The 26,748-nt window shown below is 38.2% G+C and overlaps 1 protein-coding gene across 6 annotated transcripts in view; it reads right to left on the minus strand.

Moving 5' to 3' along the window:
- LOC124721726 (phosphatidylinositol 4-phosphate 5-kinase type-1 alpha-like) overlaps positions 1–26,748 on the minus strand; it is a 315,644-nt gene that overhangs the window by 205,123 nt on the left and 83,773 nt on the right. For 4 of the 6 annotated variants that reach the window (XM_047246822.1, XM_047246821.1, XM_047246824.1 and 1 more), the window contains exon 12: positions 6,888–6,950. The exons of the other annotated variants lie outside the window; for them this stretch is intronic. In XM_047246822.1, coding sequence (XP_047102778.1) covers positions 6,888–6,950 — 63 coding nt within the window. The remainder of the gene's footprint in view (positions 1–6,887; positions 6,951–26,748) is intronic. 6 annotated transcript variants of the gene reach the window in all.

Here is a 26,748-nt window from a genome sequence, read left to right on the forward strand (position 1 = left end):
TTCTAATAGCACAGCTACTGCACACGTTCCTAGCAGCAACTGCAATGTAAAAAAAGTATATTAGAGACGAAAACATAGAGAATGAGGGTACACAGTATTCCAAGCTATTGGAAAATGGTGAAAGCTATTTCCAATTTCAAGAAGGTCATCAGAGAGATGTGCAGAACTACAGGCTATATATTTTTGACAACCTGGTTTAGAATTATGTAATACATTTTATGCTTATGTATTATGATCTTTGTGGAGACTGAAAATCTCCTTTGTAGAGACCAATAAGACTTCCATGAACAGTGGGCTTGTGAAATTGAAGTCACATCATGCAAGAGATCCTGGTAGCAGAAAATGACAATAGCCATGGTGTGGTTTTCAACATCTGGAAGATGTCTGATCTGTTCCTTTCTATAGTTTACTGAAGAAAATCTACAGCTAAAGAAAACTTCACCAGTTTTGTGACTGATTTGAGAACATCCTCACAGATAGAACTCAGATTATCATTTTTTAATGCAGAGAATTCATCAAATACGTAAGTAATTTTGGGCGTACCCAAAGGCAGTTTTACAGCATCATTACACCAGAATCTTCACTAGGCTGAATGCACAAGATAAGGCTTTGTACAGGGAAGTTGCAATGACAGAATATTTTAGTGTAATACAGGAGAATCTGTACCAATCAACCTTTGGTACAAGGAGTGGCAGTTGACCCAGAACATAGATGAATGTAGCATATTGCACACAGATGTTAGAAAGACCCGTCAATGTTCCATTACACAATTAGGGGATCAATCACTAAAAAAGGTAAAAATGTAAAAATCTATAAGTGTGCATCGTGAGTGACATACCCTTCAAGTCCACCTAAGCACCAGCCTTAGGAAAAGCACTGATATTCATTGAAAGAATCCTACAGAAATGTAATTTACATAACAAAAGGGTGACAAAATTCTCGTTTCACTAATTTTCCAGTACTACTAGTCAGACAAGGGCACTTACTAGGTAGGATTAATAGAGGAGACAGAGAAGATCCAAAAGAGAACAGCATTTCCTCTTTTTTGACAACAAGAGTATTTCTGTCCACATAAATCTCTCAAAGCTGCTACAATAGTCAAATCTAAGTAGTTTGAGCTCGTATGGAGACTGACTGACAGTTGTTCTTTCTGTGTAACGCATCTAGTTTTCCCTGCCAATCTGACATACACTAATTTTAATGCAGTTTTGGTTGAGGCCTTAGAAGCAAAAAACTGCTTCATGACCACATAAAAATTGTTGAAGAACATCAAGGAAAATATAATCCTCTCTTTTGCGACGTTAACATTTTTCCTTTTCAGACTTATTGTGATACAATTTCAGCACTTTGGCGTGTAAGTAGGTAAGTGCGCTATTTCAAAACATGGTTCCCATTTGCTATACATCAAATGATTGAACAATTTCACAAATTGGACAAATCACTTTGTTTACACATACAATATGGAATGAAATACATACTGATACTCAACCTTTCTCCCCCTTTATTTACCTGCTTCACCTGCACAAATCATACCCAGGTGTGTATCTAAACACTGTGACTCATTATATTCTCCTGTTCTTTTGAGTTTCCTTTGGACACTGAGAAAGAACTGCATTCATGGCATACAGGATGTTGAAAACAGATTAATCGTTTATGAAATGTGTCCACCAAAGTGAACTTCACTACAACTGTCTTCAATCCTCCCCAAGAATTCTTGAGCTTCTGTGATGGCTTCTTACACTGTGACAACTATTTTGTTCATTTCAAAACTGCTCTCGACACCATCAGTGGTGACTGCCAACAGCAAGTCATAGCAATCTTCAAGCAATTTTCACAAACTTGCGCACAAAGCTCTTTTGCTTGTCATTCAGCAGTTGATTTACAAAATTTGAAGCAACCTAAGCTCCTGTAAAATTTATCAGACAATTTTGTGTGTTAAGTTTCTTAAAATACTACTGCCACATCAGGTCCAGAGAGTATCAAAACTGACAGCATACAATTATATCTGGTAACATTCAGAATATATTGCAATTGTATCTCTTATACATACGGCATAAGAAACTTGTGTGAAATTGATCAAGTAACTATATTTTAATGCCGTATAACAGACATAGTGCAGAACTGGTTTGTGATTGTACTAAACTGTGACTCGTATGGCAGTGATCTTATGTTGCACAGTGCTTGTTAATGGCCTTACTAAAAATTCACCACCATCAAGGAATATTTAGCAACTTTTAAAACATTTCAAACAGTCATAAGTCTATGTCTGGCCAAAATTATTATTCATAAGCTTGCTTAACACTGTTTCTGTGGCAATAATCCAAGTTTGAAATGCATACACCATGGTCTGCCCCACTAATTTTTAACATACTAACAACCTTAAAAACACTTAACAATATGAAGTATTTAGATCACACTAACTACATCACTTGGCATCAAGCCAGCAAGCTGTTTCGTGAACAACGATAGGATTCACAGGGAGACAAGCAAGAACATTCTAAAGACAGCAAATTTAATTCAAAAAGGTCAATCCTGCAAATCATTCCCATTATATTCAACTTCATTATTCTATCAAATTCCTCCAGCAATGACATTATGATTAGACAAGCATAGTACCGCTCCAAAGATGGGGTAAAAAAAACTAGCATACCACCCTTCTGACCCAGCACATCTATCATGTAATACCATGATTAAAACTAATCTACATTTAAAAATAAAGGAACAATGACCTTCTCAACTCCTCAACTACACATAAATAAATAATTTCCACATAACACTCGTCATCTTTGACACAGTAGTGTGATTAATAGTATTAAAGCTACTGATCTCAATACCAATCCTGGAGTAAGCAGAGATCCCTCTCTTGAAATAGAAGAAAGACAAAGAGGGGAACCAACATGCAAAAAGAATGCCAATACTTCACTTGACTTTATTGTCCTTGGTTTCTCAAGCAGTCTCTCTTGTTTTCATAGTGATTTTATAGCAAGTAAAAATAATACGAATGAATTCACAGCTTACGAGTTGCTCAGTTTTCTTATAGAACATTACATGTAAAGTACATTCATGCTGTAAATCACTAATATGAAACTGAACAAACATGTTGAATAATTTAACAGACACACATGCAACATGCAATAGAATAAAAGTGAGCATATAACTGAAGACATTAAAATATTTACTTGAAGACATATAACACACAAATCAGAAATTAAATACCTACATATACGATAAAATTTTACTTGTAAAATCAAATGAAAACACACAAACCAAAGCAGTCTTGCTTTGTGACTTGCATCTACAGAAGCATATCACTGTTTTTACTTGTGGATTGTAATAAATTAACTGCACAGACTGTCAAGTTCTTAGCCACAAGCTGTTCTCTTCAGAAGGGCGAGTCATCTTCACATGTGAAGCTTTATACTATTTCAAGTGGCAGAGGCATCTAGGATTGTGTAAATACCAGACAAATTGGAGAGGTTAACTACTCCCCTTGAGCTCCAGTGCAGATACTCTATACTGCTTCTCTGAGAACATGTGATTTAGCAAATAAATAAACTTCTTACAGTACAAGACATTTGCATATGTGACATCTATTTCTCCAGCAGAATATTATTTGCTTGTGATACTGTATTACTGTGTCAATACAGTTTGTGATTTAACTTTATTTTTCCTTTTAATGCCATCTTACCAAAAGAGAACAGCTTAAGGAACAGATAACATGCACAACTACACATTTCTTAAACAAAAAACAATAATGGTGTTCTGCCTGGAACGTCAAACTTCATATCAGGATAAGGCGACTAAGATCACTCGAGAAATCATTTGAAGCAAATATTTTCAGAGACGATTCATCACTTAAAATACACAACTGGCACATGCTTCATATAGCTGTTTAAAATGTCATCATATTCTCAAACACAATAAACATGAAAAACACTCCATCACCCACTTTTCCCTTATATATGTAAGTTAGTTTTTACTGACACCAGTTACAGAAAAAACACAAAAAATAAAATTATAGATAGTCCTACAACAACTGAACAAAGTTACTTGTGTTAGTCCTTGTCACAGTAAGATTGTTTCCATGATTTCGAGTGATGACATGCTGTTAAGTATCCCTTCAAAGTTGTTTCAGTGACACCAAATACATCAATACAGTACAATTTGAACAACAATATGTAAATATTGTAGTAGAAAATTCTTACAAAATATTAATTCTTCTGAATCATTTCCACATGCCGTGCAGTCAAAAACAACTATCTTAACAACAATCATACTTTGCTCTGTGGCAACTGGCTGATTTTACAAAGTGATGTCAGCAAAAAACCTGCAGAAGCTGATAATGTGATGTGTGAGTTTTAATCATTAGAATATATGGTAAATTTAGCAACATCATACTGCAGGAAGGTCTACCTTTGTCATAGTTCATAGTTCCTCTCTCTCTCTCTCTCTCTCTCTCTCTCTCTCTCTCTCTCTCTCTCTCTCTCACACACACACACACACACACACACACACACACACACGGAGCAAATGTACAAAACTGATTCACCAGGAGGCCTCAGGGTATAGACAATACATATGTCCTTCAACACAAACTGCAAATGTTTACTATCAAACTGAAGATGAACCGTAACATTTAATCTTTCTGCATACTAGTTTGGGTGGTACCTCTATTTGGGGACCTAACAACCTTCCTTACTCTTCCATATGAGGCAAGTTGCTTTTGACATACTGCAAATGATTATTTCTTTATTAATTCCTCATGTTCTTCAATCTGCAAGTGAATCAGCAAAAATGTTTCAAATTGTGGAAGCACATAAAAACTTTCAAAGTCAGACTTTAACGTGTTTTTGGCATTTCCCATTTCACTAAATTTAATCACATTTTAGATGAAAGGCTGTAAATGTGTCATAAATGAAGCCCAGAGAAATAACCGAGTTTGAAGTCTTGAAGTAAACTAGAGAAAATAATTTAAATAATAAACAGTCTTTTATGGACCAAAATTGCACTGGAACATGTCCAAATTTTATCTCATATACAATGTTGCTGCTAAACATATTTTGCTTGCTGCACAAGGCATTTAATCATATGGAGAAATAGTACTTTTAACTTGGATGTACCTCCAAATACATTTAAAATTCACCCCACTTAAGGTGAGAAACAAAGAACTCGTATTGACAGTGTTATTTCTATGAAGCAAGAAAAAACATCACAGTACACTTGAAACTAAGCTATTATCATTTTAATTGTAGTGTCAATTGCACAGTACATACCACTGTAGTGGGAGAGATGGGGTGTGGTCAGGAGAGAATGGAACAAGTGGCAGGGTGAGTGTGTCGGGGCGGGGTAGGGGGTTAATGGCTGAGAGAGGAAATGCAGAAGAAATAACAATATTGATTTACTTCTTTATCAGTTGAAAAGCACTGTCAATAATTATATCTGTAGGGATGGAACAATCACTTCGAGTGAAAACATTTGTGAAGATTATCAAAGTGAGCAAAGTACTCTTATAATTAGGGGATACAAACTTGATGAAAGATGTAACTGTAAATGACAGCCATAAAAGACAGCTCAAAACTGGTGATCCATTGACGACACTGACGTAATTACACATGGAGCACTAGCTGTTGTTTGAAAAGGATGAGGGAATGTATTAGATATAACCATGGCCCTCTTAAGCAACAATATGGGTGATATAGGGAGACCATGGAAAACCTACATTATGATAGAATGGTGGGCACTAAAACCCGCTCCTATAACCTACAAGTCCAGTGTGTTAACCATCTCATCTCGTAGATGAGACTTCTTTGTAAGATGATGTAAACTGGTAAGTAAATAAAGTGATAGCTTACATCAATCATACTTTGATCATTTAAAAAAAAAAAAAAAAAAAAAAAAAAAATGGTTTGATGGTGATGCTGTCAGTGCGTTCAAGCAGAATATACTTCTGTATGACTGAGCAATATTTCAGCTTCTTGGTGAATATGACACCATCTCTTCCTTTCTTATTGAAATATTCTTTTCCTCCTATCCAGGGTATTTATGAAATACTATGCAACCATGTTACATAATACGGATGTAACTTCACAGTATGTTAAAATCCGAAATCAGCTTATGATGTCAATTCATAATAAGAATAAAAACATGATAACAGGTACTGTAGATGAAAATTTTGTAGATATATAGTGAATGACAACTTGTAAATAACCTGAAAATCTGCACAAAGACATTCTGTTGTTCCTGCCCTCATCATAAAACTTAAATTTCATGACAATCACGCTACTTCCATCATGAACTCCATAATAATTTTGTAATGCATGTTTTCTTCTATCAAAATTACTTGCATGCTGTATATGGCACACAAAATTTTAGAATGCAATGACCTATAAAACTGTGGTAAACCAGTTACAATACACCAATATATCTACAGTGAGGAATTGATTGTCACCTATTCACTAAATAATGGCAGTGCATTAATGTATCAATCTGGAGCTGTGTTGCTAAAACAGTGATAATAGTGGCAGTTTTGTTTTTTACCGACACTGAACAACAATCCAAAAAATATTTTGTTTACACGTAAACTCACTCAACACACATGTTAATGTAAAACACCCGCTGCAGTTTAGTAACAGAAATATTAATGAGCAAAGGGTGAAAAGGCATAGACTATAAGTGATTAGAAGCAGTTTTCAGTTATTCTGCTGGGAAAAAAACTACATTGCTATTGAGACAGAAGAAAAAAATTTACTACCTGCTGTCTCATCTACTGCCTAATTTACCTTCTTGTTACTATTATTTAGTTGAAATAATTTCCATGCTAATATGTACAGTGTAAAGAGTACAAATATATCATGCACAGAAGCTGACAGAGCTAGTAAGTAGCATACCTATGTAGCTGGTAACCAACGTACGAAACTTGCGATGATTGCCTTTAATTTCCGGCAAATCCACTGGTTAAAAGTATTCGCAGCACAGGACAGAGACAGACAGAAAGAAAGAGAAAGGGGAAAATATAGTTTACTGAGCCAGACTACAACACCTTCAAAGATTCAGAAAATAAAATTTGCTGTAATGTTCACTAGAAGAAGCAATATGAATTTACAAAAAGGAAGGTGTAAATATTATATTTTGTGTGTTCGGCTTTTCTCACTAAAATACGCTTTGTTGTAAACATAAACACTATCAACAACTTTGAATAAATTAAGCATGTTTATAATTTCAGACAGAACTTTATGAAAACAAAGCTAATGCCTTCAGGTATTACAACAGAATTCAAAAGAAAATGGGGAACCTTGATGTCATAGATGCTACCAAGAAACAATCTTTCTATCATGCTATTAAGACAGTACTTGTTTGTGACTTTATTACTGAAATTAACATGGTAAATAAATGTTAAAAGAAATTTACTAATCAAAACTTCACTTCATTTTCTAAACAATGTGTCTTTGCACATAAGAGAGAGTCTAAAAACATGTTACCTTATGAAAAAATGTCTTATATTATTCAATATTACAACACAGTATAGGCACTGATGAGACTACCACCATACAAATCCCCATCATTAAAATATCACAGCTCCACCTTGTGCAGAATATTCAGAGTTTTGGTTAACACAATGACGAAGTTTGAAATTTTCTTTCTGCTGCTAATTAACATTATCCCAAGATACTTCACACAACAGAATGGCATTTAGGCATTTATAACTACATGACAGACAGAAAATAAGGTCAAACAAATTTTACATTACAAAATAGATCAAATTATTATTAAACACCATTTTACATGTTACCTATAAGGAAAAGGGACTGGCTACTCAGTACCACAATGCTGACTCTCTCTCTCTCTCTCTCTCTCTCTCTCTCTCTCTCACTACTCTACACACACTCTTTTCCTCACTTCACAGATACAATGCAACAACAATGAATTCTACACTATTCAAAGACTTGGCAATTACAATCAAACATTTTTACAGGGGCTACTCTAAAAGCAATTTATTGTGGCACACAATTTTCAACAGTGTCTGAAAGTAATTAAGAAAATACACAACTTATTGACATAAATGACTGAAAGAAAGTTCTCTCCTGCTACCATTTTTACTTTTTTTACTTTTAGTCAGCACCCCAACATTATAAGTGGTTATAGGTAATTCACTAGGCATTTCAGAGTGATTTTTTCCATGTGAGAACTAAAGAGAGGGTACTTTGTTTTACAACAGAAATTATAAAATAAGTAAAGGTAATCACTCAGTGCTTATTAGAGACAGTGAGCAGTTGTCAGGCACAAACAGAATCGAAAAATGTTGTTAAGCTTTCGACTATTTAATATTTCAACTGCATCTTCGCTTTTCTTCTATCATCCATGCCTGTTCTCTCCTCTATTTTTATTGTTTTTCTCATTTCCAGCTACCCATTTACTTTACATTTTATGAACAAGCACTCTGTGATGTCTAGTCAATAAACACTTACAATGTTGTAATTACAGAGATGGAAGACAATTTCCAATAAGCTATGTGGTGTGTTAGGTTGGCTGGTGGTACAACAACACCAACAACGACAACAACAACAACAACGACGACAACAACAAGAGCAGTCTGGTGACACAGTTTACATAAGACTGACAGTGTGTTAGATGTATCAAGAGCAATAGTGTGACAGAAAGACTGAGCAGCAATCTGCGGCTGTTTGCTTATGATGCTGTGGTGTTAAGGAAGGCGTCATCGTCGAGTGACTGTAGAGGGATACGAGGTGACTTAAACAAAATTTCTAGTTTGTGTTAGGAATGGCAGCTAGCTCTAAATGTAGAAAAGTGTACGTTAATAGATGTACATGTATAAATCAAACACATCCTTTACAACTCATAGTAAAAGAACTGAAATATTAATAATGAATGAAGATCAGTTACTGGCGACTGGAACTGCTAACACTGAAGAGGGTTATATTAAAGAACTGCAGAAACAATACAATACAAAGTGATACCTGAAAACAATTTAACATCACATGCAGTATATTTGTGTAATTTTTGTAGTTTGATATGAGGGAGGGAGAGAGGGACAGAGAGAGAATAATGAAAATTACGTTTGTAATCAGGGACTGTTTTCTAAAAGGGATCTTTCTGCCTAATTACGAAACACACACAAAGGCACTTCGTGAAAGTGTATCAGTATTCTGTTATCAAAACCCTTTGCATTCTAGAGTCTTTACACATTTTTATTTCTTAAATTTCTCAGACTGTAGAGATATATCATCTTAGTTTTTGCGGGTAGGCATTCAAGATTACAATGGACTGATATCTGGAACTATCTTTGCTGCAACCCATGTGTGTAAAAATAGCAACTGTAAGTACACTACTGGCCATTAAAATTGCTACACCACGAAGATGACATGCTACAGACGCAAAATTTAACCAACAGGAAGAAGATGCTGTGATACACAAATGATTAGCTTTTCAGAGCATTCACACAAGGTTGGCGCCGGTGGCGACAACGACAACGTGCTGACATGAGGAAAGTTTTCAACCGGTTTCTCATACACAAACAGCAGTTGACCGGCGTTGCCTGGTGAAACGTCGTTGTGATGCCTTGTGTAAGGAGGAGAAATGCGTACCATCACATTTCCGACTTTGATAAAAGTCGGATTGTAGGCTATCGCGATTGCGGTTTATCATATCGCGACACTGCTGCTCGCGTTGGTCGAGATCCAGTGACTGTCAGCAGAGTATGCAATCGATGGGTTCAGGAGAGTAATATGGAATGCCGTGCTGGATCCCAATGGCCTTGTATCACTAGCAGTCGAGATGACTGTAATGGATCGTGCAGCTACGTCTCGATCCCTGACTCAACAGATGGGGACGTTTGCAGGACAACAACCATCTGCATGAACAGTTCGACGATTTTTGTAGCAGCATGGACTATCCGCTCAGAAATCATGGGTGCGGTTACCCTTGACGCTGCATCAGACAGGAGCTCTTGTGATGGTGTACTCAACGAGGTACCTGGGTGCACGAATGGCAAAACGTCATTTTCTCAGATGAATCCAGGTTCTGTTTACAGCATCATGATGGTTGCATACATGTTTGGCGACATCACGGTGAACACACATTGGAAGCGTGTATTTGTCATCGCCATACTGGTGTATCACCCGGCGTGATGGAATGGGGTGCCATTGGTTACACGTCTCTGTCACCTCTTTTTCGCATTGATGGCACTTTGAACAGTGGACGTTACATTTCAGAAGTGTTACGACACATGGCTCTACCCTTCATTCGATCCCTGCGAAACCCTACATTTCAGCAGGATAATGCACGAGCGCGTGTTGCAGGTCCTGTATGGGCCTTTCTGGATACAGAAAATGTTTGACTGTTGTCCTGGCCAGCACATTCTCCAGATCTCTCAAAAATTGAAAATGTCTGGTGAATGGTGGCCGAGCAACTGGCTCATCACAATACGCCAGGCACTGCTCTTGAAGATCTGAAGCTCAGACTCAATGCCCAGGCATATCAAGGCCATTATTACGGCCAGAGGTGGTTGTTCTGGGTACTGATTTCTCAGAATCTGTGCACCCAAATTGCGTGAAAATGTAATCACATGTCAGTTCTAGTATCATATATTTGTCCAATGAATCCCCGTTTAACATAAAAAAAATGATTCAAATGGCTCTGAGCACTATGGGACTTAACTGCTGAGGTCATCAGTCTCCCCCCCCCCCCCCCCCCGTTTATCATCTGCATTTATTCTTGGTGTAGCAATTTTAGTGTAAAGGGGCTAAAACCTTCTCGTGACAGTCCTGAACTGTTTTAACTGTTAAAAGCCTGACAGGAGTTTGTGGACCTTGTATTCGGACAATTTGAAAATTTTGTACTTCTCTGTGAAACCTGAACATTTGTTAGGACTGTCTTTATGGAAAAACAGAGCACCTTCAAGAGATGGAGCAAGAGTTTAAGTTCAAGAGGTGGAGTGATATGGGGCCAAGATCACTGTTAGGAGGTGGCAGATGAGTATGAACCCAGGCTAGGGAAGCGGGAAGAGGGGATGAGGCAGCAGGCAAATATAGAAGAATATCCTTAAAAATATATCCTTAACAAGTGAAGTTTCTGAAATACATTTTAACTTTATATAAGATCTACTAAGAAGACTCACAGGATAACTCCCGAATAATTTCATTATAAAAGGTATGGGTTGTGATTTCGAGTATGGGGTTGCACGTGGATAAGTCTGACATTGCCTTTGCCCCATTTATACCTATCCATATATGCAATGTGCCCAATAGCTAAAACTCTATTAGTTTAACTGTAGTTATTAACACCAAGAATGTTTCACTGAAATAAAGATAAACTGTGAGCAAATTTACTGAGGACGGTCAGTAAATCAGTTTTTCAAATAAATTACTCCAGCACTTACATGGTTCAGGAGGATCCATATGAGAATATTCAGAGCTGTGGATGTTCTTTTCTTAGGCTATATGTCACTCGCCACTTGAAGCAAATTTTGCAGTAGAATGAAAACTAATAGAGGACGGACAGTGTGTGTCACATTGCCTAGTAACGCAAGAGTCAGTTCTGCGCCTATATGTCAATCAGCCTGGAAGACCAATGTTAAAAAGAAGAATCTTTAATTTTCCTGGGTACAGCATTCCTCAAAGTAGAAGCAGACTTCACATAGCATATCAAAGTGCTCACTAAGTGAACAAAAGAGGTTTTATTAATAATATTTTATGTAATATGGATACAAAGCGGTTATAACTGAGTGTGTACCTTCCAAAGTCCATAAACCCCACTCTTTCAAGGAAAAAAAAAAAAAAAAAAAGAAGAAGATATGGTTTCTTGTTTTCTTCACTATATGCGGTGTTGGTGCTTAGCTCACGAAATGAAAGGTCATTAATTCCACGTCACAAGGCACCAGTATATCTGTCACAAGTAAGTACCGACTACTTAGCTCTAGTATTCTTCAGAAATTTTTCAGCATCCTCCCTGTAGCTTAGATTTTAGTTTGTGTCACTTTGTCTCACTTCTACAAGTTGTAACTCAGTTGAGAGGTATGGGATGATTATCTTTTTCCTAATATCCACTGTAAAAATGTTTTCCAGTACCATTACGCAAAAGAAAACAAGGCATCTGTTACAAGCAGTTCAGAGAGGAGTTGGAAAAGAAATATGAAGGTAGGTGACCATGGAAAACAAGCAGCTGAAATCTCTCAGACCTGTGACCATAATTTGACCTCAAATTTACTGAAAATGGTATCTGGAACATGTAGTATCAAATGTAAAAATACTCTCCAAACACCACATGAGTAGGTAAATTCAACTCTCTGTAACACGTCCACTTTCCCTCTTTCATATCACCGCTATTTTAACATCAAGATTATCACATTCAGTATGATGAAGACATACAAAAAGCATCAGTCTACCCTGTACCTGTGACAAGAATCCATTGATGAAATTCTCCAACACCTGCAGAATCATGACTATGAAACTACTAATGTACAGTAGCATTTGTGAAATTTTCAACATTCAAAGAGAATGGGTGAAATGAATCCAAATTCTGAAAATGTATAAAGCAGTTTACAAGTAACATACAGCTAAGGTTACAAGGAGATGGCACACACACATTCTCGGTAACATGCACTTTTGTATGACTGGAAAGGTAAGAGTTTCACCAGCATCAGTTAGTTAACAACTGTCAAAGAGGAAAATATTTAAGCAAGAGCCAGTACTGTGATTACATAGATTTTTTTTGGAGTAATGCTTGTTGATGTTCTTCATGGGTATGTGGCCGGATATCATCATCCTGGCGACATGATATTTCGATGGTGTAACTGGCCGCCACCTCCAGGGGAGATTGCAGGTGCACAATCACACTGGAACTGAGGTAACATCAAGTATAGCAGCTCCTTTATACCACAGGAACAGGCCGCTGCATGTGCGCGAGAAGCGTACACAATCCCCATAATGGGAAGTCAGAGTGATAGCTTGGGTCCTTTTAAATGATATAGTATGCCGTTCATTGAGATAATGTTCAACAACAGTAGATTTTTCAGGCTGGAGCAAATGTGTGTGATATTGATGTTCCACATATTGCTCATGAAGTGTGCTAATAGTCTGTCCAATATAAGCCTTTCCACAATGATGAGGAATTTTATACACCCCACCCTTCATTAATCCCGAACCATCTTTAACAGATCCAAGAAGGGTTCTAGTTTTGGTCAAATGCAAAAGGACACTTTTAACATTGTATTTTCTGAGGATTCTTGAAATTTTTGAAGACATACTTCCTTCAAAGGGTAAAAAAGCAACTGATCTACAAGTGTCCATTAATGAAAAGCACGAACAAGCAAACTGAAAAGCACAAACAAGCAAACTGAAAAGCACAAACAATTTGATAATCAGTATATCCATTTTGCCTGAAAACGAAATGATGGTGAAGAGAGCTTACGCTATTTCAGATTCTGATAATTTGATGCAGGAACTGGATTATCTTAAGGTTGTTTTCAAGTCAAATGGTTACACTGATCATCAAATTGATTGTGCTTTTCAATTTGCCCATTCGTACTTTTCAACAATGAACACTTGTAAATCAGTTGCTTTTTTTACCTTTTGCAGGAAGTACTTCTCAGAAAACACAATATTAAAAGTGTCCTTTTGCCCTTGGTCAGAACTAGGGCCCTTCTTGGATCTGTCAAAGATGATTCAGACTGGGGTATATAAAATTCGCTGTCATTGCAGAAGGGCTTATATTGGATTGACTATTTGCACACTTCATGAGCAATGTGTGGAACATTAACATCACACACATTTGCTGCAGTCTGAAAAATGTGCCTTTGCTGAACAAGGTCTTGATGAAGAACATGTCATTTAGAGATATGCAAATTATTGCTCTGGCTTCCCATTACTGGGGTTATGTACTTCAGGAATCCATCAAAGTAAGATTAGCCAAAGACATTATTAACAGAGATTTTTTTTTTTTTTTTTTTTTTTTTTTTTGTGCAGAGGGCAGCCCTTTCGCTTCTTGTGCACACGCAATGGCCTTTTCTTGGGGTATAAAGGAGACACTGAATCTGATGTTACTTCAGTTTCCACATGATTGTGCACCTGCAATATCACCTAAAGATAGCAGCCAGTTAGACCATCAAAATACCGTGTCATCAGGACGATGAAATTAGGCTGTGAAGAGCATCATCAAGAGCCAGTACTTCTCCCCTGATGTCAAAGTGCACAATGTCAGTATGAGAGTCTAAATGGGTTTTATCTTACTATGTCATTCCCACTCATACAGCACATTGTTGAAACAGTGATGCATCTGTGGAATCAGTGGCTCTAAATGGGCGATACACAAAGGGTACTGCACCAAGCCACAATAGGACCACAGTACAAGATGAATGTCATCTTATCTACATGGCTTTAACAAAACATTAGAAGAACCAGTATTTGAAGAAGACGATGCAACTGTTATGCTGTCATCATTGTATACAGAACTCAAAGATGATAAGAATATGGTGAGAGAGATTAGGGCACATACAGAGGCATAGAGACAGCCACTTCTACCTGGCTCAATAAGGGAGTGGAATAGGACAGAAAATAGAAAATATTGATACAATGTACCCTCTAACATGCACTGTACAGTGACTTACTTAGTGTGTGTGTGTATATATATATACACTGATGCAAAAAATGGCAACACCGAAAAATAATTACCATAATATAAAATAATTAAATTTCGGGAATACATTTGTCTATGTAAGATATTTAAATGATTAACATTGCAAGATCACAGGTTAATGTAACTGAGATAAGCCACTGAAAATGTGAAATGCTGGTATATTAATAACTGGGGTAACTGCTAGAATATTGAATGCAAGCATGCAAATGGTAGAAAAACAGTGACTGGAATGCTGTTTGTGAATGGCAGCACAACACGTCAAATCACCAGACTGAGGTACAAATTTGAAGTCAAAGTGTGTAGGATAACCATGAGAGTGCTTCTGCTGTCATATAAAATCCTATCCCGGACCCCATAGCTCCAGGTGTAGGTGCCAGTGTGTCTAGCGCACAGACTGGTTGGTTGCATGCCCTCAACTGGCCTCCCACTAACCAACACACGGGTCATCACTGACACCAAGGCAGAACCAACTTTCATCAGAAAACACCACACACCTCCATCTTGCCCTCCAATGAGCTCTTGCTTGACTCCATTGAAGTTGCAAACAGCAGTGGTTTGGAGTCAGTGGAACGTACGGTACAGGACATTTGGCTCACAGCTGTCCCTGAAGTAACTGATCCGAAACAGTTCATTGTGTCACTGTGATGCCAACTGCCACTCAAATTGCTGCTGCACATGCAGTCTGATGCACCAGAGCCATACGCCAAAAACCTTCCCACTTGGTAGTGCCATATGGCCGTCTGGAGCTCTGTCTTCTTGTGACTGTACATTCTCGGGACCACCACTTTCAGCAATCATGTACAGTGACTACATTCCTTTCAAGTTTTTCTGAAATATTGAAGAAGGAACATTCAGCTTTTTGTAGCCCTGTTACAAGATATTGTTCAAACTCAGTGGGTGTTAATAATGGTGTCTTTGTTGCCTTAAAAGCATTCTTGACTAGCATCAACTCACCATGTCCAATCTCAACGGTAATTAATGCTCATGACCATGACAGCGTGTATTTCAAGCCAATCTGATCTGCATCATCATAGTGGCACTACTAGCAACATTGTGATGCTACCGGCATGAAATCTGAATAGACATCATCTTTCAGCTGTAGAAACATGCCTACCAACTTTTGTTTATGTTGTACAATTCCCTCTTGGTGTTGCATTTTTTTTAAATTTTTTTTCCCCCTGCTGAGGTATGTAGATGGATAGTTTTACACACAATGTTGAACTGAAGTTTCAATATTGGAATGGGTGGAGATATATCTGTGCAAATTGCTTCATGCCATTTGCAGCAAGCTGCCACTACATTGGCTTTCATAGTCCAGTAAGATCTGGATTGTTACAGTATGTGATCATCATTAGTGTGCTATAAGGCAAAATTTAGTGTTTTCAGAAAAGTTTTACTCTTAGTGACCGCAACTGGCAACCTCAATTGCTGAGCAGTACAGCACATAAATACCAAGTGTGACGGGTATTGATTCAGTTGGCTACAACATACTGCAGTGAGCTATGCTGCATCCAATGTGTAGTAGGGGTTAGTGTCACTGGCTGGCATGCTGCAGATCACCAGTTCAAATTCAATCACCAGCAAATATTTGTGATTTAGTACTTATCATTTCTACAAGATTCTCAAAATTTCATGTGTTTGTAATATTTATATATTGTGGAATATTCAATGTTTGTATAAATAGCAACTCGCCCCATGCTGGTGTCGGTTATAACTGTGCTTTCAGTGCTAAGTGTAGTACCTCACTGAAGACCCTGATTTTGGATCTGGAATATCACCATGGCCCCAACTAGGCAACATAAAGACCATTGCCTATACAGACAGGGACAGGAATACAAGGAGTACATCGCTTCCAAGATCCGTATATTTGGGAGACCAACTGATTCCAAGATAGCAGTAAATCAGCTGGACCTTAGGCATTCATCAGTGATTTCTGGAGATGTTGACCAAGACCATTGAAATGGCAAAGGATTTGATTGAGTCACCAAATGCCACAGGTGGGATGGCATAATGTGTTGGGCACATGTGTACTTTTACTTGGGTGGCACAGCCCAGCAGTGGTTTGAGAACAATGAAGAGAAGCCTGATAGCTAGGATAAATTCCAGGCTGAACAGAAGAAAATATTCAATGTAAAGCAATTGTGAGACAATATTAGCTGCAACATGTCCTTGACTTCTGATATTTCTGAAATTGCCATTTTTTAATGTTTTATTAAGTTTTCAAAGATTATGTCTATTGCTTTTTCAGTTCGTACATTTGTAAATAGGTTAGTTACATCAAAAAAGGTAAATCTGGCACCTGCAGGAATATTTATATCTTTAATTTTCGTTGCTAATTCACTTGTGTTCTTAACTGAGTATGATTTATCAAATGCATAGTACTGTTTCAGAATTTCGTACAGTAAATGGGGGACTCTGGAGGCATGTGTATTTTTAGAATTAACAATAGGCCTCAATGGAACTTGAGGTTTATGGATCTTAGGTTGAGCTCTCAGTCTTGGGGCTGTGGGATTTATTAAAATGTATGTTCTTGCTTGTTTTTCTGTGAAGAGGAAATTGCATTTATTCTGATTTTGTTTTGGAATTTTATATTTGGATCTTGTTTGAGCTTTGTTATGTTGTTTTCCGAAAAGAAAGTCAATGTTTTAGTGATGTATTCATCTTTGTACACAGAGTACTCTCTCTTTATTTAGAAGAAAACACTTTCAAGAGTAAGACAGATACAATAAAGAGCATTTTCATAAGCAATGACTACACAGCGAAAACAATTGACTTTAGACAGACAAATACACAAAAGCAAGACAACGACAACAAGTGGCCACACTGTGAAAGAAGAGAAAATACTCGCCAGTATCCCATACCTGAGCACACATGTCACAAAAAATTGCTAACCTAAAAAAAAGGTGGCAGTTTCATTCTCAACTAATAATAAGTCAGGAAATTTACTCGTCCATAACATAAAATCAAACATGCAAACATACAACGAAGTATCACGTCCCAGTTGTCCTGCCTACTATGTAGAGAGAACAGGCAGAAACTTCAAAACCTGTTTTCAAGAACACATAAATGCTTTCAGGCTCAACCACTTCAAAAAATCAGTTATTGCATAATGTATGCTGGAAACGAAACATGCCATCAACAATCTATAAAACAATTTGGTAGTACTACTTAATGAAGCAACTGGTAAGACCCTAAATCTGTTAGAACAACGGGAGATATACCTCCACAAAATCAAAAAGAAGAATGTACGTTAAATGAATGGACAGATTTCGCACGCCACAGCTATTTCAGTAATTTTAAAGACCTATTCTAAAGTTATTTGCTGCATATGTCAATTGTTTAATAATTATATCTTTAGCACTACAAATAAATTCATCTCTGACCACATCATGAACAAAAACATCTGTGAAGTGTTTACAAACATGCGTATGCGAATGTGCCTCTTGAATGAAGTGATATGTACGAAAACAATGGAGAAAAGAATGTGTGCTGGTGCTAAAATGTTAAAACTGATTTTCTTGGATTATTTGGTAGGTTTACACTGTTCATCTTTTCCATTATTTCGCACATATTTTCTGCGTTTGACTTACAAAATTCATAACCTAGCACCAAACCTTTTTGTGACAGGAATATGCATTTCACCTCATTCAAGAGAAAAAAATAAAGCATGTATTAAGACGAATTACACCTGATGATGGACCCACAGAGTCTGAATTGCACTGTGTACTTAAAAAAAAAACCCACGAAAAGTTGTGACTGAAGGCGTTTTTAAATTCATACCTCCAGTGTAAAACATTCAGTGAAAATCAGCAACAAGCCTACATAGTGGAAGAACTATTGAACTGGGCTCAACGGTATGAAAGAAATGACACACACACACACACACACACACTGTTTTGCTGTTTTGGCCTTATGCCACACTGTGAATTCAAATGACATAACCCAATAAAATGTCACATTTGATAAAGAGAGTTTCAGAAGAGACAAATCAAGCATCTGTGGAAAAAGAACGTCAACGAACAAATTCATCAACTGGTGACAGTATATCAATGAAACACAACAGAAAAGACCTGGATGAAAGACGAAAAGGAAGGAAGATTTGGGTTTAACATCCTGTCAACATCTACGTCAGCAGAGATGGAGCACAAGGTTGGAATATTTCAAGTTCGGGGAAGGAAATTAGCAAGGCCCTTTCAAAGGAACCATCCTGGCATTTGCCTGGACCAATTTACGGAAAGCACAGAAAATTTAAATCTAGACAGCCGGATGCGGATTTGAACCACTATTGTCCTGAATGCAAGTCCAGTTCGCGAACCACTACACCACCTTGTTTGTTCAGATGAAAGAAGTATGACAGGCTCTTGAATGCGGTCCTTATGGCAATTGTGAAAGACAACCAGGACTTTGTCTCTCCATACAGCAGGTAGTAAGAGAAGAGATACAGCAGTTTATGGTAGACAGAATTGTTGGATAAAGTACACAAGAGATAATAGCCACGGATGTTGAGCCCATACGTCAGGAGGTAACAGAACATTGAAGAGAAGGTGTATCAGTCTTCAGCACTGTTCTCTGCCACCAGTTGAAGGTGAGACTCTTGCCAACTAAGAATTATGCTGTAGCTGTTAAATGACAACCCAGCATTCGACCAATGCAGTTACAATCAACTCCATCAAGTATAATGCCCCTGAGAAGGACAGACATTTGAGGGTTGGTGTACAATACACCAGTATGTTTCCACAGTGGATGTCCTGAATATATTGTATGCTACTACTGAAAAAGACAACGAGTATTCGATGACTATTACACTTCAAGACATAAACCATCACAACAGTTCTATTCACGTAAGTCAACTGCAGACATTTACAATCGACCTGTCGGACAAAACACATCACCGGATTGCAGGTGAGGTCACTTCTCAACACACTGTAGTCATTCCATGTCACCGTAAATAAATATCAAGCACTTGGCTAGCCACCAAATGCATGAAAACTAAGTGAGGTGACTTTCTACTATGGAGGTGAGAGTTTTACAAACGAAAACCCACCACGGACAACAGTTACCAAAATGTTATGAAATCTCACTGACGTCATCACTGATGGCCAACCTGTCTGGGTACCAGTTGACTCAGGGGCTTCTTTTCCTGCTTTGACAGAATATACTCACCACAAGCAGTTTTACACTGTAGAAGATCAGAACTCCAGATTGATGGAACTATTATACAGGGTTATTACAAATGATTGAAGCGATTTCACAGCTCTACAATAACTTTATTATTTGAGATATTTTCACAATGCTTTGCACACACATACAAAAACTCAAAAAATTTTTTTAGGCATTCACAAATGTTCGATATGTGCCCTTTTAGTGATTCGGCAGACATCAAGCCGATAATCAAGTTCCTCACACACTCGGCGCAGCATGTCCCCATCAATGAGTTCGAAAGCATCGTTGATGCGAGCTCGCAGTTCTGGCACGTTTCTTGGAAGAGGAGGTTTAAACACTGAATCTTTCACATAACCCCACAGAAAGAAATTGCATGGGGTTAAGTCGGGAGAGCGTGGAGGCCATGACATGAATTGCTGATCATGATCTCCACCACGACCGATCCATCGGTTTTCCAATCTCCTGTTTAAGAAATGCCGAACATCATGATGGAAGTGCGGTGGAGCACCATCCGTGGTACGTTTAGCTCCCTGCTTGCTTTATTCGTCGACTTGCGCGAGCTACGCGTGAAACTTGCCCGCACGCGTTCAACCGTTTCTTCGCTCAGTGCAGGCCGACCCGTTGATTTCCCCTTACAGAGGCATCCAGAAGCTTTAAACTGCGCATACCATCGCCGAATGGAGTTAGCAGTTGGTGGATCTTTGTTTCATCCTGAAGTGTCGTTGCACTGTTATGACTGACTGATGTGAGTGCATTTCAAGCACGACATACGCTTTCTCGGCTCCTGTCGCCATGTTGTCTCACTGTGCTCTTGAGCGCTCTGGCGGCAGAAACCTGAAGTGCGGCTTCAGCCGAACAAAACTTTATCAGTTTTTCTACGTATCTGTAGTGTGTCGTGACCATATGTCAATGAATGGAGCTACAGTGAATTTATGAAATCGCTTCAATCATTTGTAATAGCCCTGTAACAAGCACACACAACAAAGGCTGCTCTGGGCCATTGTTGCAGTTGAAGACATTGTTATCCCACTGTTATCAATGAGATGTGTTCCAGACATCAGTCTAGATGCTCCCTTAAACACTGAAGGATTTGTCAACTATAAAAAGTTACTCAGTCTCGCAAAATAAATCTGCATACCTGTAATGACCACAAGTATTGCATGTTGTAAGGGAGAACTTTGGATCAGTACCTGTAAAGAGAAACCACAACTTATCTCTAAAGGTACAAATGTACCAACAGCCAAATAGTTTGGGACTGGCAACTCTGTGCCACTGATGAAGAATCAGGTCCATTAACACTACAAAAAACACAGTGCAGGAAACTACTATCAGACTACCAATCGGATCTCGTCTGACTGGGGACCAATGTCAGTGAGAGTTAGTCACTTTGTACCAAATTCTGGATGCTTTCAAATCAAGAGTAGAGAAAAGAATGAACAGGTGTCCCACGGTAAAACACTGTATCAAGATGGAGGATCATCCACCAATCAGTCAATGCTCATGTAGTGTGTTGTTGGCTGAACAGCACATGATTTTCAAGGAAGTAGAGAAAAAGATGCAAGATGGCATTATTGAACCTTCAGAGTGTCCTTGGTCCTCTCCTGTGGTCCTCACGAAGAAAAAGGATGGTACACGGCATTTCTACACGACTACCTACGACTGAACAAAAAAAGTCAGTCAGTCTAGTCACTGACGTGCACTGACGACACACTAAACTACTTGAATGGAACAAATTATTTCTCAACTATGGCTATGCAGATAGGCTGCTAGCAAATAAGAGTTTGGCGCAGGCTGCCAAGGCAGAGACTGCCTTTGTAACTCCTGACAGCCTCCACGAGTTCAAAGTTACGCCGTCTAGACTGTGTAATGCTCCGGTCACATTCAAGCTTATGATGAACAACCTGCTTTGACACATTAAATGGATGATGTGTTTTGCTCTCTGGATGCCATTATTGTTTTCAAATGCAATTGAAGAACATGTAAGCTGGCTAACAACTGTGCTGAAGTGTGTTCATACTGCAGGCAGCTGAATCCTAAAAAGTGGTGCCTCTGTGTCAACCAAGAAATAAAAATCTTTGGTAACCCAGTTAATTGCTGCTGAACATAGGGGAGATCCAGCTTTTTAAAACTATAGAAGTCTTGAATAAGAAATAACTGACAAAAGGAGAATTCCAGTTAATAAGCGGAACATTGTATAGGAGAAATTATGATCCAAGAGGACATAAATGGATGCTTCATCATCCCAGCTCATCTACTGATAAGAGAAATTACGATCCAAGAGAACATAAATGGATGCTTCATCATCCCAGCTCGTCTACTGCCAGCTATCTTGGAGTATTTCCATGGCACTCTAAGATTTGGTCACCTCAGATTCATGAAGACCCTACACAGAACCCCGGTATCACTGACCAGGACTCTACCGAACCATTAGACACTATGTGAGGCAATGAATGGAAACGACAGCAGTGGAAACTTGTGCCACAGTTGCCTCCATGGAATCCAATTCCAACTCAGCCTGCAACTGCACCATTCTACTGCACTGGAATCTACCTTTTTGGGATGTTCCAAAAGGTGACATATGGGAATTGATGGATAATAGTCTGCCCTGGCTACCTCATCTGCTATGCCATCAGCAAAGCTGTGCCGAGTGCCAAAGCTCTTGAAATTGCAAGGTTCTTTGTAAAAGGCCTAATTCTGAAGCAGAGAGTAACCCATGTGATCATCTCTCATCACGGAAAAGTTTTCCAGTCGAGACTAGCATTAGAAGTAATCTCATGTTGCGACAGCAGCCATAGGATGACAGCTGCTTACCATAAAAAGGCAAATTTCCTCACAGAACAATGTAATAAGGTTTTAGCAGAAATGCTCTTGATGTACACAGATGTCAAACAGAGAGACTACAATACAATGCTACACATTGTAACTTTTGGTTATAATACAGTGAAACAAGACAGAACAGGATCCACACTGTTCTTTCTGCTCCATGGTTGCAAAGCTGGAACGGCTATGGATACCTTTTTCCTGTTTCAAATCAGATGGCACTCAAGATGACTCCGTGACATACCTTGTCACCAGAACCAACAAAGCAAAACAGTTGGCTTGTGTACAGTCACTAGATACTCAGTAGGTCACAGCACTATAACACCAAGAATTGGACAGTGAGGGCAGACAGAGACTTGGTATACAGAAAGTCTGATGATCAGGAAAGTTACCAACGTGCTACTCTGGGTCATACCATATGCTTCGTCGCTTGTCAGACATCACATAGGAAGTGGAGGGCTATGCTCTTCATCAAGAAGGCAAAAATTGCAGAGACATAGTCCATGTCCTCCCTACTACAGTCTTTAGGCACTTATGGGGACTTATTTTTTTGAGGAAACTTAAGGCCCACTCAATGACTGAAAAGCTTTGACAGGAGGGGCCCTACCTTTGATACTCATCACAGTGAAGAGTACATGACAACACAACCTGAATGTAACATATGCTGCCATACAAAGAACTACTGACAAGATCTTGGTTTAGGATGCTGTAGTTGGCTTCAACGAGAACTTCTGAAAGGGTGGGTCAATGTTCTGAGCAATGCTGAGAGTTGTGCTGTATCCAATGTGGAGTAGTGGTTAGGATTGTGGCTGGTGTGCTGCAGGTTGCCAGCTCAAATCCGATCACCAGCAAGTATTTGCCATTAGTATCATTTCTAGAAGATCCCCAAGTTCCAGAATATTCTATGTCTGTATATACAGCACCATTCTTTACACTGTAGGAAATACTGTAACGAGCTACAAATATTTCTGAAGGGATTTTGTTTTACCGTTACTATTTTCTGGCCTAAGCCCATTGCCAGACAGTGGCATTGACTTCTTTGAAAGTTTTATAGTTGCATCCCCATGAACAGCCCTCCTTTAGATATTACAAGACAAGAGCTTGATTTTCTTTTACAATCCATATTGATCAATGAACTGAACTAAATACAAGATAGTAGCTTTGACTTCGCAAATTTTACTATCTCAAGATGGCCTTAGGCCTCAAATTAGTGACAGTACAATAAAAAATCACTCAAAAAACAACCTTGTGGCTGGTTGCAATATTTTGTAAACTATAATTTAAGAAAACACCTGTTGTGTTCTCTAAGCAAAATTGATAAAATAAAGCACCACACTGGCTCCTGAAGCTCAGGTCCATTCTTTCTGTATGTTGGTGTCCATAATAAACATGCTTTCAATGTTAAGTGGTATATTGCACTGACAATGGTCTTTTCGGATTTGGACTAACTAATGGTTATGAAGTGACAACATAATGCCAACACCCCTGTGGATTGTGGGCAATATGACCCGAAAACTCAGGAAGTTGAGAGAGAGATTTAGAAACAGCTCTCTTTCAGGGTATAAAGTACATATTCTTCTTAGCATTGCTGTTTTCACCAATGTTGGTATATATTCTTTGATGCAAAAAATCAATCTCTCTGTACATTCTTTGAAGCAAACACTTGTGTCCAAGTGTCCATCATGGATTTAAAATATGGCTACAAATTTTATAACGCCAAACTTGTCAAACAAATTTCTTAATCACAAATCTTAGCCCCCAACTGTTCCTCACTGCACAAATTGCACATGAAATTACACTCCTCTTACACACAACGGATGTGTATTCCACAGAAGTGAAGAAGAGAGTGCAGTGATACAGCACAGAGTTGAATGGCATAAGAATATGCAAATATCCCAGCAAGTGAAATGAAGTGCAATGTATTTTAGGAACTCACTACTCACTGTTCAAGAAACTTTCTTGAGAACAAGTGATACAAAATTATGAAGAATTTTAATAATGTTTAAGATTTCACCTTTCTTGCACTTATTTCAGTTATTATAAAATTAATTTATTATCTGTGAAAAGTGTTCTTTTCCTTTAAATTTTTGGCAGAAGCTGAAACATTCACATACTCAACAGCTTACATCAACATGGAAACATACTCCAGCAACAGCCATGTGTAGTGAAAATGTACACAAAGTTAGCTGCAGATTCTCTGAATATACAGCCAAATAAATCAGCTATCTGACATTAGCCTCTTACATAAAGCATGCACTATTCTGAATAATAGTGTCACAGCTTGGGGATAGCAAGAGAAGGGGAGGAAGCATTATAGTGAAAAGCTGAGATCATTTCCATTTCAAAATGCAGGCCTTTAAAACTTTTTCCAGTTGTCTTGCAGTGGGGCATTTTGCATATTTCAATATAGGTTACCGTATTTACTCGAATCTAAGCCACACTCGAATCTAAGCCGCACCTGAAAAATGAGACTCGAAATCAAGGAAAAAAATCCCGAATCTAAGCCGCACCTGAAATTTGAGACTCGAAATTCAAGGGGAGAGAAAAGTTTTACACCGCACCTCCAAATCGAAACAAAGTTGGTCCATTGTAATATGGGACACAATTTAGGTCAAATGTATGACGATACAGCTACAGTAGTTTGGTTCCAGTCATAAGCTTAGCAGTTAAGCATTACCAGGTAGGCATTGCTATGCGTCAGGCGCTCCGTCCATATTTATACGGCTACCCTTCCTTTTTCACGTGCTTCGTCTGGTTAGAAGCAATTGCCTATTTTTCTTTGATCTGATAAGTGCCGTTTGCTTTGGTATAGGTTTTTACATCACTCTAAGCTGAAAATTCATTATTGTACTGTGTCATGCATTGCTGACAATGAGTGTTTACAGCATGTCGCCGCTCGCGGCATGACTTGCTTTTGTGCGCACTACCGCTGCTTACAATTAAAAGAAAAAAGAGGAATCATCTCACTAGTGAAACAATGGCAAGAGACTACTATTTGTTGTTACTTACACTGCTGCTTTCTTTGAGAATGATAAACAAGAACCAAATAATAGGCTGCATATGATAGAAGATGTTCTAGACGAGAGTTTATCGAAAAATTTTCTCCGTTTGAAAATCTTTGCAGACGTGTCTTTAGTACATTACATTCTGCACAGAAATTAGAGTCATCTTAGATTTAAAAATCTAGTCAGTTCCCTTGCTTCATTTCTGACTGTATCACTATTCGGCATAAGAATAATATGAATATAAACATGACATGATACGTATATTCTTCCGTGTTTGCTGTTGTCTCACTCTTAGTTCCGTAGTTTATTAGGCAGACAGGATTTAAATGAGATAGCAGCAAACTCAAAAGAATACATGGCAAAATGTTTACATTCGTATTAATCTTATGGTGCAGAGAATACTGCATGTGATTCACAATTCATGAAAGTTCCTATTAGCAACCATCTCTTGTCACAGGTAGCAAAAAATTCAGAATGTAAAGTTAGCCATATTGACAGACAAACATCCCAAACAGTCTTGCCAGTCGGATTTTCGTAGTACATTGAAAGGCTGCTACATTCGAAGATGAACAATATGGAAAATGTATTTACTTCGTTGGATAATGTATGAAAACGCAGTGTTTGAAACTCGGGGCGGAGAAAAAAGCTCGTCTTCCACCTTTTTTTTAATTTGTTTACTGATGCAGAGGTTATGGCGCCAATATTTATCTTTTTGCCTGCAAAGCATGCCTGTGTAGCGCTACATATATTCGATGGCAGACATTAGTTGTGGCGGCACCTACCTACATTTTTCAGAACTTCCGCTTACTCAGCACTCGATTCTAAGCCGCAGGCGGTTTTTTGGATTACAAAAACTGGAGAAAAAGTGCGGCTTAGATTCGAGTAAATACGGTACCTATAAAATGGCGGGGAGGGGTTATAAAAATAGGTCACATGCCCCAAGGATAAACAATAAAATATTTACTTTTCTTTGCATTGGAATTTCAAAATTGCACTTTCATACTTTCAACATTATACTGATTTTGAATATATATGTTTACTACTGAACTTCAAATTCAAGATGACGACAACAATCGAGGCCTGTAGCAAATATCTTTGTTCCTGAAAAACT

This window comes from Schistocerca piceifrons, chromosome X, assembly GCF_021461385.2.
Source record: "Schistocerca piceifrons isolate TAMUIC-IGC-003096 chromosome X, iqSchPice1.1, whole genome shotgun sequence".
In the NCBI taxonomy this organism is placed as follows: Eukaryota; Metazoa; Arthropoda; class Insecta; order Orthoptera; family Acrididae; genus Schistocerca; species Schistocerca piceifrons.